Here is an 18,026-nt window from a genome sequence, read left to right on the forward strand (position 1 = left end):
TTTCCAAAATGGAACCCTCCAGCTGTTTACAAACCTACAACTCCCAGCATGCTGGGGCAGCCTTTGACTGGTCAGGCATGCTGGGAGTTGTAGTTTTTGCAACAGCTGGAGGGTCCCAGTTTGGAAACACTTACTTAGCATAAACAGCAAAACATGTACAATAGTCTAAGTAAGTGTTTCCAAACTGGGACCCTCCAGCTGTTGCAAAAACCAACTCCCAGCAAGTCAAAAGCTGCCCCAGCATACTGGGAGTTGAAGTTTTGCAACAGCTGGAGGCTGCTCTATGTGCTGATATTTACGAAACTGATCTATTTGTCCTTTAATAATATATGGGGGGGGGGGGGGGGGGGGTGCAGTTTGCCTTATTACACAATAATCACATGCTCATTTTCAACTTATTTTCTCTTTTTTATTGGGTTACAGAACAGTATTTCTATGTATGGAATGTGTGTTTTCTTTATGTAATTATACAAGGTTACAAAAACTTGTCTTGTCAATCCTCTTTTGCCATTCTCCAACATGCCCACATCTTCTATTTGCCCACACAAAAATCCTTAGTTTGTCTCAAAAAAAAAAAATCATAAAAATTTGAATATTTCAGATAATGAAAAAAAAAAAAACAAGTTACTTACAGGACAGATATATAAATTATTCTTATTATGCTTTGAAATAGAATTATCCTTCAATATTGGGAAGAGCACAGGAACACTTTTCCTGCAGGGCAATTTCAATGCATTGCCACTTTTGCAAATAGGAAATAAAAATAGTACATGGAACAAAATCTGGCTCCTCTTTCCACGGAAGGATTGAATAAGATCTGCAAGATAGTATTTATCTGGATATTCTGTCCCCGCCTCAAAAGTGCAAGGCATAGAGAAAACCCTTTTAGATGCTTCTACTCAGAAATTTTAAAGAAAAATATTTCCACGATAAACCCTCATGGTGAGGTGATTACAGGATTTCATATTTGTCCACAACAAAGGAGGTCTCGGTAGAATACCTCACAGGGCTGTTGCTGTCCACCTGAGTCACTTTGGTCACCTATAGGAGAGAGAAAAGAAAAAAAAAATCATAAATTTCTAAGAAATTTTGCATATTTCATCAATTTTATTGACATTGTTCAGCATAAAAATGAACTAGACTTGATAATGTTGGAGGAAAATTATGACAGTGAAAATAATCGAGACATGGTTGAACGATAGCTATAACTGGGCAGTTAACATACAGGGTTATAGTTATTCAGGAAGGATCAGAAAAATCGTAAAGCTAAGGAGTTTGCTTTTATGTAAAGTCCAATCTAAAGGCTACAATGCAAGAGGATATATGTGAGGAAAATAATAATGTAGAGTCATTGGGGGGACATTTATCATTGTTTACTTTGGAAAGGGAGTTTTGAAGTCTTTTTTTTGCTTTGGTTTTGCTTATGTGTGACACATTTATCATACTTGATCAATTTATAATCAATTTGGCGCATATAAGCAAAAAAAAAAAAGATACATCACTTCAGAATACCATTTTGTACGTTTCCTCTTCTCTGCAACTTTTCTGCTCAAAAAATTGCAGTTGGGACTTTTAGTCACACTTCTTAGAAGTGCTTTACAAAGGCAGATTTGTAAGCCAGGCCTGACATGGCTTAGGCTTGCAACTTTTTTGGAAGGGTTAGCAATTTTTTTATGTCTATATGTGACATTTGCACTTTTTAAATTTGTGACCACTGCAAAATGAAAACAAAGTTGCTTACATAAGGCTGTTTTGTACTTTCTGCGTACCCTCAAAAGTCACAATAAAAAGTGCTTTGGCGCACATGCAACATTTTGTGCGCCCAGCGTAAGCAAAAGAAAAAGCTCTAAATCTCCCACATTATGGGTAGAAATACATGGAGAGAAAAATAAAATACTGATTTTTGTTTTGCTACAAGCCACCAAGCCACCAAATACCACACTCCAAATTGACAGATAACCGTCATCCAATTTTTAATATGCATGTGCATCCTGTATAGAACTGTCAATGTCGGTCCTATGTCTCATAGGGAAACTCATGTAACAACATGTATACATATATAAAAATTAGTTTATACCAGAACCTTTTATGCGTTTTTAAAATCCAAGATGAATTATTTCACAATTAAAAATATATTACCATGGTAGACGCTATATTACAATTCAAAAATGAAGGCTAGCCCAATACATAGGAGAACTTGTTGTCATCTAGCAATATAATGCAGCTATACCATTACTCAAATGAGTCAGTGCGCACGCACCGCAGAATATGGACACTGTCTTCAATCACAGATAATAAGGGGAGTTGTAAAAGAGGAGCGGTGGGCCCAGTAGTTAGATCCTCTTGACAAAGAAGTATCGAAACGTACGTAGGGGTGAAGGAGCATGGCCCTGCAGTTACAATGGGTGAGCTTTGTTAAGCATGATACGCAGCTATAGCAGTACCCAGCATTAAAGCGCTATTATTCATGCACTTGTGTGACTATACTTTGGGGGCAGAGTATGACTATTATGTTTACCAAGCACTTAAAGCACTTTTGTAATGATAAATGCATCATTTGAGTAATGGTATAGCTTCATTATATTGCTAGCAGACCACAAGTTCTCCTATGTATTGCACTAGCCATCATTTTTTTTATTGTAATATAGCGTCTACCATGGTAATATATTTTTAAATTGTGAAATAATAAATCTTGGCTTTTAAAAACGCATAAAAGGTGGTGGTATAAATTTTTTTTGTATATGTATACATGAAGCCACCAAATATAATTGCAGCGAAAGATCAATTATCGAGGCAAATAAACAAGGCAACAAGCCGTAATGAGATTAATATGGGGAGCATTAACAACCCAGATATAAATTGTGAAAAAAAACAATGAATCTCAAGGGAAACTGGTTTCTGACCATAATTCTGCAGGACCCGACCAAAGGGGGTGCCCTACCGAGCTTAATATTAATTAACAGACCTGACAGAGTAACTAATGTGCAAGTAGGGGGATCAAACTTTTCCTTTCTGAAAATGTTTTTGCAGCTGCGTGAAAGGAGATAAACACAATGGTCCAGATTTATCAAGCTGCGTGAGAAAAAGTTGAGTGATTTTTCCACAGCAACCAATCACAGCTCAGCTAACGAGCTCTGGTAAAGTGAAAGCTGAGCTGTGATTGGTTGCTATAGGAAAATCACTCCAGTTTTTCTCTCACACAGTTTGAAAAATCTGGGCCAATGTCCTCAAAAACAAGAGTAAAGACACCGTGAGAATTTTAAGATCTATGTTAAAAAAATCTCCAGTGAGAGTTAGAAACCTTATGGGAAAAAAGGGCAAATATCAGAAGAAAACCAACGTGAATGAATAAAAATGGAGGCAATAAATGACAAAAAAGAAAGCTTTTAAGCTACTAAAACAGAAAGGCAGGGAAGGAGAGTTGGGCTCCAGTTTTTTTTAACCTGCTACTGTGGTAAAACATAAAATGTTCTTTATATTAATAGGCTGTGCCAATCTGGAGCCGCTCTGTCCCAGAGATCATCCGAACTGCAGACACTCCCGGTTACACTATCATTGGGCTCCTATACCCCACACTGGACGGATTTTGAGGTAATTACTCTACATAGAGACCCCTGGTAGGACCTAATCTAAAAAATACCTCCTTTATGTAGAGGCCTAATGTACAGGTATCCTTTCTGCAGCAGATGCTACCTACCCACATACTAGTCAGCTGAACCAGAGCTCATATTTAGAGGACCATCTAAAATTGCATTATAACAGCCTGTATACTATTTGGATTAAAGACCGATTTTGGTTTGACTACCAATTACATGAACATGCACCTAGGGTCTCTTCATCAGAGTGTACCCGATCTTTACCAGTACATACCTCCTTGTTTTATAATTTTTATAATACAATGTGTTTCAACTCCTGCTCCCTCCACACTAGTCCCTGATGAGTTCTGCCGCTTGGCTGAGCGACATAAAACGTGTTGGATGTTGCTTGACTGACTATCATTGTTTTGTAATCACTGTACAGATTGTATACATGCGTTTGGAATTTCTTAACTCACTGTATGTGTTCTTGGAGGTCAATGTCAACCAGCTACTAGACCACTAACGGTCTCTATACCTGTACTGCACCTGGCACCTTCCCCATTCCTTCCTAAACAAGGAGAGCTAGGAGGTTCCACTCTCTAGGAAGGCCTCTCTGCATTAACAGGTAGGGGGTCTACATGGACCAGCAGGGCCTGTATATAGGGGCGCCTTTGGTGATTGGTCCACTATCCAGGACCAGCTGTGTTCGATAACAATATTGTGTTACTAATGTATCTTGCACTTTTTAGTTTTGTACATGTTCCTATTTTAATGTATATCAATAAAAGCTAATTTTTAAGACCTAGGTGTTTTTTTTCCCCCATTATACTTCTAGCTTACACAGCTTTGGTCCATAAATAATAGATACTCACCTATTAGTTTATATTAATAGTAAAAAGGTTAAAAAAAAAATAAAAATCCTCAGATCGCATTCTAAGGGTTATGTAATAGACAGATCTCTAGTTCTAATATTTAACCCCTTAAGGACCGAGCCCTTTTTTACCTTAAGGACCAGAGCATTTTTTGAACATCTGACCACTGTCACTTTAAACATTAATAACTCTGCAATGCTTTTAGTTATCATTCTGATTCCGACATAGTTTTTTCGTGACATATTCTACTTTAACTTAGTGGTAAAATGGTATGGTAACTTGCATCCTTTCTTGGTGAAAAATCCCCAAATTTGATGAAAAAAATGAAAATTTTGCATTTTTCTAACTTTGAAGCTCTCTGCTTGTAAGGAAAATGGATATTCAAAATAATTTTTTTTGGGGTTCACATATACAATATGTGTACTTTATGTTTGCATCATAAAATTTATGAGTTTTTACTTTTGGAAGACACCAGAGGGCTTCAAAGTTCAGCAGCAATTTTGAAATTTTTCACAAAATTTTCAAACTCACTATTTTTCAGGGACCAGTTCAGTTTTGAAGTGGATTTGAAGAGTCTTCATATTAGAAATACCCCATAAAAGACCCCATTATAAAAACTACACCCCCCAAAGTATTCAAAATGACATTCAGTAAGTGTATTAACCCTTTAGGTGTTTCACAGGAATAGCAGCAAAGTGAAGGAGAAAATTCAAAATCTTCATTTTTTTACACTCGCATTTTCTTGTAGACCCAATTTTTGAATTTTTGCAAGGGGTAAAAAGGAGAAAATTTTTACTTGTATTTGAAACCCAATTTCTCTCGAGTAAGCACATACCTCATATGTCTATGTTAATTGTTCAGTGGGCGCAGTAGAGGGCTCAGAAGGGAAGGAGCGACAAATGGTTTTTGGGGGGCATGTCCCCTTTAGGAAGCCCCTATGGTGCCAGAACAGCAAAAAAAAAAAAAAAAACACATGGCATACCATTTTGGAAACTAGACCCCTCAGGGAACGTAATAAGGGGTAAAGTGAACCTTAATACCCTACAGGTGATTCACGACTTTTGCATATGTAAAAAAAAAAAATTTTTTTTACCTAAAATGCTTGGTTTCCCAAAAATTTTACATTTTTAAAAAGGGTAATAGCAGAAAATACCCCCCAAAATTTTAAACCCAATTTCTCCCGATTCAGAAAACACCCCATATGGGGGTGAAAATTGCTCTGCTGGCGCACTACAGGTCTCAGAAGAGAAGGAGTCACATTTGGCTTTTTGAAAGCAAATTTTGCTCTGGGGGCATGCCGCATTTAGGAAGCCCCTATGGTGCCAGGACAGAAAAAAACAAAACAAAAAAAAAAAAAAACACACATGGCATACCATTTTGGAAACTAGACCCCTCGGGGAACGTAACAAGGGGTTAAGTGAACCTTTATACCCCACAGGTGTTTCATGACTTTTGTATATGTAGAATTTATTTATTTTTTTTTACCTAAAATGCTTGTTTCCCCCAAAATTTTACATTATTAAAAAGGGTAATAGCAGAAAACACCCCCCCAAAATTTGTAACACAATTTCTCCCGAGTACGGCGATACCCCATATGTGGCCCTAAACTGTTGCCTTGAAATACGACAGGGCTCCAAAGTGAGAGCGCCATGCGCATTTGAGGCCTGAATTAGGGACTTGCATAGGGGTGGACATAGGGGTATTCTACGCCAGTGATTCCCAAACAGGGTGCCTCCAGCTGTTGTAAAACTCCCAGCATGCCTAGACAGTCAGTGGCTATCTGGTAATACTTGGAGTATTTGTTTTGCAACAGCTGGAGGCTCCGTTCTGGAAACAGTGGCGTACCAGACGTTTTTCATTTTTTTGGGGGGAGGGGGGCTGTGTAGGGGTATGTGTATATGTAGTGTTTTTTACTTTTTATTTTATTTTATTTTGTGTTAGTGTAGTGTAGGGTTTTTAGGGTACAGTCGCACGGGCGGGGGTTCACAGTAGTTTCTCGCTGGCAGTTTGAGCAGCGGCAGAAAATTTGCCGCAGCTCAAACTTGCAGCCGGATACTTACTGTAATCCTCCGCCCATGTGAGTGTACCCTGTACATTCACATTGGGGGGAGAAACATCCAGCTGTTGCAAAACTCCCAGCATGTATGGTCTATCAGTGCATGCTGGGAGTTGTAGTTTTGCAACAGCTTGAGACACACAGGTTGTGAAACACCGAGTTTGGTAACAAAGCTACAAGCTACAACCCCCAGCATGTACGGACAGCGGAAGGGCATGCTGGGTCTTGTAGTTATGCAACAGCCGGAGGCATACTACTTTGGCTGGGGATGCTGGGGATTGTAGTTATGCAACAGCTGGAGACACACTGGTTTGCTACTTAACTCAGTGTGCCTTCAGGTGTTGCAAAACTACAACTCTCAGCAGTCACCGACAGCCAACGGGCATGCTGGGAGTTGTAGTTATGCAACCACCAGATGCACCACTACAACTCCCAGCATGCACTTTAGCTGTGCAAGCTGGGAGTTGTAGTTATACAACAGCTGAAGGTACACTTTTCCATAGAAAAATGTGCCTCCAGCTGTTGCAAAACTACAAGTCCCAGCATGCCCATAAGGGCATGCTGGGAGTTGTGGTGTCCTGCCTCCTGCTGTTGCATAACTACAGCTCCCAGCATGCCCTTTTTGCATGCAGGGAGCTGTTGCTAAGCAACAGCAGGAGGCTGTCACTCACCTCCTGCTGCTGCTCCACGATGCCGCCGCACAGGTCAGTCCCTCGCCGCCGCCGTCGCTCCTGGGGCCCCGATCCCAACATTGATGCCGGGTATCGGGGTCCCCAGCACCCGGGGTCTTCTGCCCGCACCCGCTCACGTCCTCCGGAAGAGGGGCGGAGCGGGTTGCGGGAGTGACACCCGCAGCAGGCGCCCCGATTGGTCGGTCGGGAAACCAGCCAACGAATCAGGGCGATCGTGAGGTGGCACCAGTGCCACCTCACCCCTGCTGGCAATGGCTGTTCCGGCCCCGATCAGCCAGTAATTCCGTGTCATCGGGTATCCCTGGAGACCCGATTGACCCGGAATCCGCCGCAGATCGCTGGACTGAATTGTCCAGCGATCTGCGGCAATCGCCGACATGGGGGGACATAATGACCCCCCTGGGCGATATGCCGGGATGCCTGCTGAACGATTTCAGCAGGCATCTGGCCCCGGCTCCCCTCCGGCTAGCGGCGGGGGCCGGAAATGCTCAGGGCGTATCCATACGCCCTCGGTCCTTAAGGACTTGGAAACGGGGGCGTATGGATACGCCCTATGTCCTTAAGGGGTTAAGGACTATGGCCCAAATGTTTCAAACTGTGTGAAAGAAAAAGTGTAGAAATTTTCCCCATAGCAAACAATCACAGCTCAGCTTTCACTTTACCAGAGCTCGTTAGCTGAGCTGTGATTGGTTGCTTTGGGAAAATCTCACACAGTTTGATAAATCTGGGCCTATATACGGAGAGGGTCTGTTCCCCAAGACTAGCACATACAATGTTTTGCCAATATTAAACAATGGGCCAAAAAGAGACCCTGGGAATAATAGACCTGTTAGAATAACCATTTTTTGTCTCCCTGTGCAATAACAAATCAATCAAACTTTAACTCTCCTTCCTGCGTTTCCACGTTGCACGGTATTGGGTCCCGTTCCTCCGGAGCTGCAGGTCTATGGGCTCAAAACATGATTGAGCCACCAGCGTATTGCTGGCCGCAGCGATGTCGCGCCTGTGATAGGCTAAGCGAACTAACTACTAAACCAGAATTTCACTGAAGAAATAAGAGCGCACACCACCAATATAATGTAATCCAAATAAGAGAATTCTTTATTTATTGACATATACCATCACAATATCACATATACACAGACATATAAAATCAATTAAAATAGCACAACCCTGGGGAAGGGCCATGACCCCCTTCCCACAGGTAAATGACCCCGTCCAATATAGATCATAAACAAAAGAGCATATATAAAGAATACGCAATATATACAATAAATCAATACAGTATTCGGTGTAAACAATTTATCACAGCCACCTATATTGCCCTTCAAAAGCTAAAAATTCCCAGTTAGGCTAATGCTCAAGGATACTTAGGCAAGGACAGAGGTGGATGTCCAGCAGATCCGGACGGGGTCAAGCGTTCCGTCGCTGTGACAACACCCCTGAGGAAGTCGCTCAGTGACGGAACGCATGGGGTTCTGGCATGACCCCATCCTGATCTGCTGGACATCCACCTCTGTCCTTGCCTAAGTATCCTTGAGCATTAGCCTAACTGGGAATTTTTTGCTATTGAAGGGCAATATAGGTGGCTGTGATATATTGTTTACACCGAATACTGTATTGGATTTATTATATATATTGCATATTCTTAATATATGCTCTTTTGTTTATGATCTATATTGGACGGGGTCATTTACCTGTGGGAAGGGGGTCATGGCTCTTCCCCAGGTTTGTGCTAGGCTCTTTTGAGCTATTTTAATAGATTTTTTATGTCTGTGTATATGTGATATTGTGATGGTATATGTCAAATAAAGAATTTCCGTATTTGGATTACATTATATTGGTGGTGTGCGCTCTTATTTCTTCAGTGAAACTCTAGTATAGTAGTTGGTTCATGTAATTTTCACTGGAGCGCACCCCTTGATACAGATTTAGTGAGCCCCCCTTCTTTTTACTACTAGGCTAAGCAAACTGTCATGTAAAGGAGCACTGGCCGGGCTCGATTACATGACAGTTCGCTCAAGCCATCATCGGCCGAGGTGGGACATGCTGCTGCTGGCGATACGCTGACAGCTCTGTGATGTTTTGATCCCATAGACCTACAGCACCGGAGGACCAGATACCAGAACAATGGGGGAATGCAGGAAGGGGAGTTAAAGTTTGTTTTATTTGTTATGGCAGCCCGGGCACAGGTAGACAAAAAAGGTATGCTACATATCTCTTTTAACCTCCGTTGTATGTAAATTATTTAAGGGTTTTCCAAGAGATGCTATATTAGAGTATCTCAATATAAATAAATGTATGACTCCATATCAGCATGGGCTTTTGATGTATTTTTCCTGTCAAACTAACCTAATAAGCTTTCATGAGGAGGTGAGCTCAAGACTGGATTGGGGCCAAAGGCTGGCTTTCTTGATATTTTCAAAGAAAATAACAGTGCGCTCTATAAAAGGCTCGATCATAAAGTGAGAATGCTTGGGCTGAGAGAAAATGAGGGAAAGTGGGTAAGTAACTGGCTCAGTGATAGAAAACAGATGGTGGTTATTAACCCCTTAAGGGCGCAGCCCATTTGGACCTTAAAGAGGTACTCACATGGAAAACTTTTTTTTTTTAAATCAACTGGTGCCAGAAAGTAAACAGATTTGTAAATTATTTCTATTAAAAAATCTTAATCCTTCCAGTACTTTTTAGGGGCTATATACTACAGAAGAAATGCTTTTGTTTTTGGATTTCTCTGATGTCAAGACCACAGTGCTCCCTACTGACCTCTGCTGTCCATTTTTGGAACTGTCCAGAGCAGGAGAAAATCCCCATAGCAAACATATGCTGCTCTGGACAGTTCCTAAAATGGACAGCAGAGGTCAGCAGAGAGCACTGTGGTCATAACATCGGAGAAATCCAAAAACAAAAGCATTTCTTCTGTAGTATACAGCCCATAAATGTATTGGAAGGATTAAGATTTTTTTAATAGAAGAAATTTACAAATCTGTTTAACTTTCTGGCACCAGTTGATTAAAAAAATAAATAAATTAAAAAAAAAAAAGGTTTCCACGGGAGTACCCCTTTAAGGACCCAGCCATATTTTGCAAATCTGACCACTGTCACTTTAAGCATTAATAACTCTGGGATGCTTTAACTTATGAATTTGATTCAGAGATATTTTTTTCTTGACATTCTACTTTATGTTAGTGGTACATTTTTGTCGACACTTTCATCATTATACAATATGTCTACTTTATGTTTGCATCATAAAGTTGACATGTTCTTACTTTTTGAACATTAGAGGACTTTTCACAAAATTTTCACAAAAAATTCAAACTCTGAATTTTTCAGGAACCAGTTAAGTTTGAAGTGGATTTGAGGAGCCTTTCTGTAAGAAATCCCCCATAAATGCATAAATGACCCCATTATAGAAACTGCACCCCTCAAAGTATTCAAAATGACATTCAGAAAGTTTGTTTTGTGTTGTGTAATGCAGTGTAGTGTTTTTAGGGTACATTCACATGGGCGGTGGTTCACAGCAAGTTTCCCGGCAGTGGGAGTTTGAGCTGCAGTGGAAAAATTTGCTGCAGCTCAAACTTAAAGCTGGAAACTCACTGTTAATCCTCGCCCATGTGAATGTTCCCTGTATATTCACATGAGGGGGCAAACCTTGCATGGGACAGACCATGCATGCTAGAAGTTTTAGTTATGCAACAGCTGGAAGTATATGCCCCCAGTATACAGTGACCCCAGTAGATAGTTCCCCCATATAGGTCATGCAGGCAGGTAGTGTCCCCCAGGTAGGTAATGCCCCCAGTTGAGTAATAATGCCCCCAATTAGGTAATAATGCCCCCAGCTAGTCAATAATACCACCAGTTAGGTAATAATGCCCCTCATGTAGGTAATGCCCTCAATTATGTAATAATGGCACTCACATAGGTAATGCTCCAGTAGGCTAAAAATGCACCAGTTAGTAAATAATGTCCCCACATAGGTAAAAATTGGCCTTCCAGATGTTGCAAAACTTCAACAGCAAGCATGCCCAGGCATCTTAGGAGTTGTAGTTTGGCAACATCTGAAGGGCCAGATGTTGCAGAACTACAACGCTCAGCATGCCTGACTGTCTAGGCATGCTTTGAATTGTAGTTTTGCAACCCTCTCACCCCCCCCCCCCCCCGCCATTGCCATTGGGGGATATGAGGAGGTGGCCACCTCACTCCTACTGCAGGTAGATATTGGCGGGCCCCCCGCGATCAGACATCTTATCCCCTATCCTTTCTTGTTTTTGCCCGGGCCGTTGAAGCACTACTAAGTGCGAAACACAGGTGTCGCCTCTCTGTGGTACCCCCCTTGTACCATCCGTCGTCTCCCCGAGAATTGTACTATGGCTGTGAGCAACGTGCAATAAAATCTGCTGAATTGGAAACCCGGTGAGTGCCGACTTTTCTTTGTCTTCTCATGCACTGATGGTATATTCTACATGAGTCTGAGCACCACCGTATCCCCACTCCGCTACAGCGACTTAGTGTCCACCCGCTCTCAGGTTCAGAAATTAGCAGTGCCGAACTACTCATCTATACGCTACAGATTTGTAAATGACTTCTATTAAAAAATCTTAATCCTTCCAGTACTTATTAGTTGCTGAATACTGCAGATAAAATTATTTTCTTTTTGGAACACAGAGCTCTCTGCTGACATAATGAGCACAGTGCTCTCTGGACAGTTCTTAAAATGGACAGAGATGTCAGCAGAGTAGGAGAAAATCCCCATAGCAAACATATATAATAGGTAAAACTGAAAAAAGTGTAACGCACTGGAATTGCTATGGATAAAATGTTTAAGAACCAAAAACGCCTATCCTACGGACATGTTTACACAAAGGAGGTATATAATACATAGAGAAAAACATATTCAATTAAAAACATGCATTTTATCCATAGCAATTCCAGTGCGTTCCACTCTGGAGCGCATCGGGTTCTCGATACATCGGGTGCGCAGGCGTTGAGCATTCTACCCTTCTCCGCTTGCGCATTTGAGGTATGTGCTCCATTGTGGAACGCACCACTCCGGAAGGTCGGCGGACGATCCTCGATCACGTGGCGATATTCTTCACGTGGTCGCGGGTCCCATTACCGTACCCTTAGGAGGAAATCAGCATACTACTGGGTATCACGTGATCTATGATCACGTGACCCGGGTACAGAACATGTGACCTGCAGAACCGGATCTGCAGGTCCTCAAATTACTAGTTTATTAGAAACATAGAACCAATCAACATGCCTCTACCCCAGACATGGTATGTATATAAGGAGATCGTATTACCACTTTGTCTTGTTGTATGCCTGAGGAAGGAGGCGATTCTGTAAGCCCTCCGAAACGCGTCGCAATAAATCCTATCCTACTCATCCACGGGCTTCTCGGCCATTCTGTTATACTCTCCTGGAAGGGGATGATGTGAAAGGTAACTCCACCTACACATCTCCCCTAGTGAAGTGAGTTCATCTCAGTGATAATCTACTACAATATGGTTTGACTATATCATGTTTTGAACTGTCTCCGAACGCTGGTTTTTCTATTTGTCTTTTTCATAGCAAACATATGCTGCTCTGGACAGATGTCAGCAGAGAGCACTGTGCTCATGATGTCAGCAGAGATTTCTGTGTTCCAAAAAGAAAAGAATTTCCTCTGTAGTATTCATCAGCTAAAAAGTACTGGAAGGATTAAGATTTTTTTTAAATAGAAGTAATTTACTAATCTGTTTAACTTTCTGGCACCAGTTCATAAAAAATGTTTTAAAATAAGTTTTCCACCAGAGTACCCCTTTAACTGGTGAGATTTTAGTCTCCCTGAGAGAACGAAAGGTACAATCTCACTACAGTATGTCTGAAAATAAGACATTAACCCGTTGGGGACGAAGGGCATACAGGTACTCCCTTGCGTTTCGGTAGTTAAGGCCCAAGGGCGTACCTGTGATCGGAATGGGAAGTCTATCAGCAGGCATCCCGTGGCATCCCGTTTTGGCGTGCTGGGATTTATAGCTTTGCAAGATCTGGAGGGCCACTGTTTGGAGATCACTGTGTCGTGGTCTCTAAACTGTGGCCCTCCAGATCTTGAATAACTACAACTCCCAGCATGCAAAGGGCATGCTGGGAGATGTAGTTGTGTGCCTCCAGCTGTTGAATAGCTACAACATCCAGCATGTCCTTCAGCTATCAGTGCATGCTGGGAGTTGTAGTTTTGCAACAGCTGGAGGCACACTGGTAGAGAAACACCAAGTTGGGGTCTGATAAATAACAGTGTTTCCCCAAAAGTGTGCCTCCAGCTGTGGCACAACTACAATTCCCAGCATGCATAGTCTGTCAGTGCATGCTGAGAGTTGTAGTTTTGCAACAGCTGGAGATTTCCGGCCCCTCCCCCCCCACCCAAAAAAAAAAGTACAGGGTACATTCACCCGGGAGGGGTTTACAGTGAGTTCCCAAATGCATGTTTGAGTTGCGGCAAATTTTCCACTGCAGGTCTAACTCCCAGCGAGGGAGACTCTCTGTGAGCCCCCCCACCCATGTGAATGCACCCAAAAAACACTACACAAAACCAAAACACGATATACACATATATATTATATATACACATACACCCTTACACTGTTATCCCTCCACCCCACAAAAATTTAAAACTTGTACTGCCCTGTTTCCTAAATGGAGCCTCCAGCTGTTGCAAAACAACAACTCCCAGCATAGCCGGACAGGCATGCTGGGAGTTTTGCAACAGCTGGAGGCACCCTGTTTGGGATACACTGCTGTAGGGTATTTTGGGTGGAGGAGGCAAGCGCCATGCTTGCATCCGAGTCTGCCCCTATGCAAATCCATAACTTCGGCCTCAAATGCGCATGGCGCTCTCTCTCCTGAGCCCTGTCGAATTTCAAGGCAACAGTTTAGTGCCACATATGGGGTATTTCTGTACTCGGGATAAATTGTGTGACAAAGTTTGGGGGCTACACCAGCATGTTAGTGTAAAAAAAATGTTTTCACTACTTCTCATTTTCACAAGAGCTGAAAGGAGAAAGGAGCTGAAAGAGACCCCCAAATTTTTTTAAACTATTTCTCCTTAATACAGAAATACCCCATATGTAGATGCAAAGTGATCTGTGGGCGCACAACATGGCTCAGCAGTGAGAACGCACAGTGGGGTGCAGTGAGCATTTACACCCCCACTGGCGTTTCACAGATTTTTCGAACATTGGGCTGTGCATATAAAAAACATTTTTAATTTTCTCTGACCAGTGTTTCAAAAATCTTTCAGACACCTGTGGGGTGTATATGCTCACTGCACCCCTTGTTACATTCTTGAGGGTGTAGTTTCCAAAATTGGGGTCACTTGTGAAGTAATTTTTTTGCGTTTATGCCAGAACCGCCAGCCACCTGTGCAAATCACTAATTTAGGCCTCAAATGTACATGGTGCTCTCTCAATCCTGAGCCATGTTGTGCGCCCGCAGAGCACTTTACGCCCACAAATGGGGTATTTCTGTACTCTGGAGAAATTATGTTGTCGTCATCTGCTTTTACCTCTTGTGAAAATAAAGGGGCAACACCAGCTTTTATTTATTTTTTTAAACACAAGGGGTGAAAGTCCACCAAAATTCATGACAATTTCTCCCGAGTACAGAAATACCCCATATGTGGACGCAACGCAATCTGCTGGCTCATAACATGGCTCAGGAGTGAGAGCGCACCATGTACATTTGAGGCCTAAATTGTTGATTTGCACAGGGGTGGCTGATAGTTGCAGCGGTACTGACATTAACCCCTTAAAGGAGTACTCCGGCCATCGCTGCGGCCGGTGATAGGCTGAAGCTCCATGTGACGTGCCGGGCTAACAGGAAGTAAGAAGAATACAGCCCGGGGACCGAACACCTGTACCGGAGTGTACCGGAGCTCCGGGGGCTCGTTGGCAGGTAAGAGGAAGTGTGTGTTCTTTTATTTTGCAGCCCGGACGGGATAAAAGGAAAAAAGTGCGTGCCAGTGTACTCCTTTAAGGACCCAGCCATTCTTTGCACATCTGACCACTTTCACTTTAATCATCTTATCCCCTATTGAAAGGATAGGGGATAAGATGTCTGATCGCGGGGGGTCCCAGCGGCAGGCCCCCCGCGATCAGACATCTTATCCCCTATCCTTTCAATAGGGGATAAGATGATTAAAGTGAAAGTGGTCAGATGTGCAAAGAATGGCTGGGTCCTTAAAGGAGTACTCCGGCACGCACTTTTTTCCTTTTATCCCGTCCGGGCTGCAAAATAAAAGAAAACACACTTCCTCTTACCTGCCAACGAGCCCCCGGAGCTCCGGTACACTCTATGCGTAGCTGCATCTGAAGTTTCGGAAACCGCCGGGCTTCCGAGACGGGGATGTGACGTCACGCCCCTCCATTCATTTCTATGGGAAATGACATGAATGGAGGGGGCGTAGCGTGACTTCACGTCCCCGCCTCGGAAGCCTGGCGGTTTCCAAAACTTCAGATGCGGCTACGCATAGAATGCAGGCTGCTGCAGGGACATCTTATCCCCTATCCTTTCAATAGGGGATAAGATGTTTTTGCCCGGAATACCCCTTTAATAACTCCGGGATGCTTTTACTTTTCATTCTGATTCCAAGATAATTTTTTCTTGACATATTCTACTTTATGTTAGTGATAAAATTTTGTCGATCCTTGCATAATTTCTTGGTGAAAAATTCCAAAATTTGATGAAAAAATTTAAAATTTTGCATTTTTTTTTTACTTTGAAGCTCTCTGCTTATAAGGAAAATGGATATTCCAAACAAATGATATATTGATTCACATATACACTATGTCTACTTTATGTTTACATCATAAAGCTGACATGTTTTTACTTTTGGAAGACATCAGAGGGCTTCAAAGTTCAGCAGCAATTTTTCACAAAATTTTCTAAATCTAAATTTTTCAGGGACCAGTTCAGTTTTGAAGTGGATTTGAAGGGCCTTTCGTATTAGAAATACCTCACAAATTACCCCATTATAAAAACTGCACCCCTCAAAGTATTCAAAATGACATTCAGAAAGTTTGTTAACCCTTTAGGTGTTTCACATGAATAGCAGCAAAGTGAAAGACAAAATTCAAAATCTTAATTTTTTTCCACCAAAAAAAACACATGGCCTACTATTTTGGAAACTACACCCCTCAAGGAACGTAACAAGGGGTCCAGTGAGCCTTAACAACCTACAGGTGTTTCACGACTTTTTGTTAAAGATGGATGTGTATTTTATTTATTTATTTTCACTAAAATGCTAGTTTTCCCCAAAATTTTACATTTTTACAAGGTGTAATAGGAGAAAATACCCCCCAAAATTTGTAACCCCATCTTCTGAGTATGGAAATACCCGATGTGTGGACGTCAAGTGCACTGCGGGCACACTACAATGCTCAGAAGAGAAGGAGTCCCATTTAGCTTTTGCTGAAATGGTTTTTGGGGGCATGTCTCATTTAGGAAGCCCCTATGCTGCCAGAACAGCAAAAAATCCCTCACATGGCATACTATTTTGGAAACTACATCTCTCAAGGCACGTAACAAGGGGTCCAGTGAGCCTTAAGACCTCACAGGTGTTTGAGAAATGTTCATTAAATTGGGATGTGAAAAGGAAAAGTTTTATTTTCTACACTAAAATGCTGGGGTTACCCCAAATTTTTCATTTTCACAAGTGGTAAAAGGGGAAATGTCACTGTAAATTTGTAGATACATTTCTTTGGAGTAAGGACATACCTCATATCTGGGCGTAAACAGCTCTGAGGGTGCACACCAGGTCTCAGAGGAGCAGGAGCGCAGTCAGGGGCCTTTTGCATAGCTGCCTATGGAGCCAGAACAGCGGGCCCCTTCCCTCAAGGGGTATTACATGGGGTACACTAAATAAATAAAATGGGGTACAATGGGACATAAAATAATAAAATGTTATGTTCCCAGAATGATGACCCAGAGCATAGCCAAAACTAAAAAATATGCCCACCCCAAACCTTATGCTCAGAATCATCATTCCACGAATGTGTGTGGCCGTCCCTAACCTGTTGCCTCAAACGCGCATCCCGCTCAGGTGGAGGGAGAGCGCTGCCCATTTGAGGCAACATAAAAAGTCCCCGATGATAGTGACTCAGTGACCCATTTTTGGGGAAAAAAAATACCCCCAGAGGTCTTATCAGGTTTTTTTTTTTATGGAAAATTAAAATGAAGAGGGAATATTTAGTACCACATGGAAGTGTGATACTCCCTGAAGCAGTTTTTAATGCAGAGGCCCGGATGATCAGGGCAAGTGTCGCATTGAGTGGTGGTATCCTTCCATATCCCCCTCCTGTGACACACACTGCATTTTTCTGGGATTGTCCCTTCTTTCCAGTGTAGGGGACTTCACCTGGAAAGTGTTGGCCTGGGACGATCCCGGCACCTATAACTTCAGTTCCTTGGGAACTCTGGCATGCTTTTTCCCGGTCAGCAAAGATCAGGGCCCTTAGAACTTCTTCTTGGAACTGGAGGAATGTCCCTGCATTGCCAGCGTTCTGGGACAGTACAAAGGAGTTGTACATGGCAACCTTTACCAAGTAGACCGGAAATTTTTTGTACCATACCCGTGTTTTCCGCATGGCGATGTATGGCTTGAGGACTTGATCAGAAAGATCAACTCCCCCCATATGCTGATTGTAGTCCAGAATACAATCAGGCTTGAGGACCGTTGTTGTGGTACCTCGCACAGGGACAGATGAGCTGCCTTTACCATGAATTGTGGTCAGCATAAGGACATCCTTCTTATCCTTATACCTGACCATCAACAGGTTTTCATGGGAAA

The 18,026-nt window shown here is 42.3% G+C and overlaps 1 protein-coding gene across 3 annotated transcripts in view; it reads right to left on the reverse strand.

Annotated features, from left to right (window-relative positions):
* Nucleotides 1–567: 567 nt before the first annotated feature.
* ARCN1 (archain 1) overlaps nt 568–18,026 on the reverse strand; it is a gene marked incomplete in the record, with an annotated part of 143,023 nt that continues 125,564 nt past the window's right edge. For all 3 annotated transcript variants that reach the window (XM_056544043.1, XM_056544042.1, XM_056544044.1), the window contains 1 exon segment: nt 568–1,041. In XM_056544043.1, the coding sequence (XP_056400018.1) occupies nt 952–1,041 (90 nt within the window).

This window comes from Hyla sarda, chromosome 10, assembly GCF_029499605.1.
Source record: "Hyla sarda isolate aHylSar1 chromosome 10, aHylSar1.hap1, whole genome shotgun sequence".
Taxonomy (NCBI): Eukaryota; Metazoa; Chordata; class Amphibia; order Anura; family Hylidae; genus Hyla; species Hyla sarda.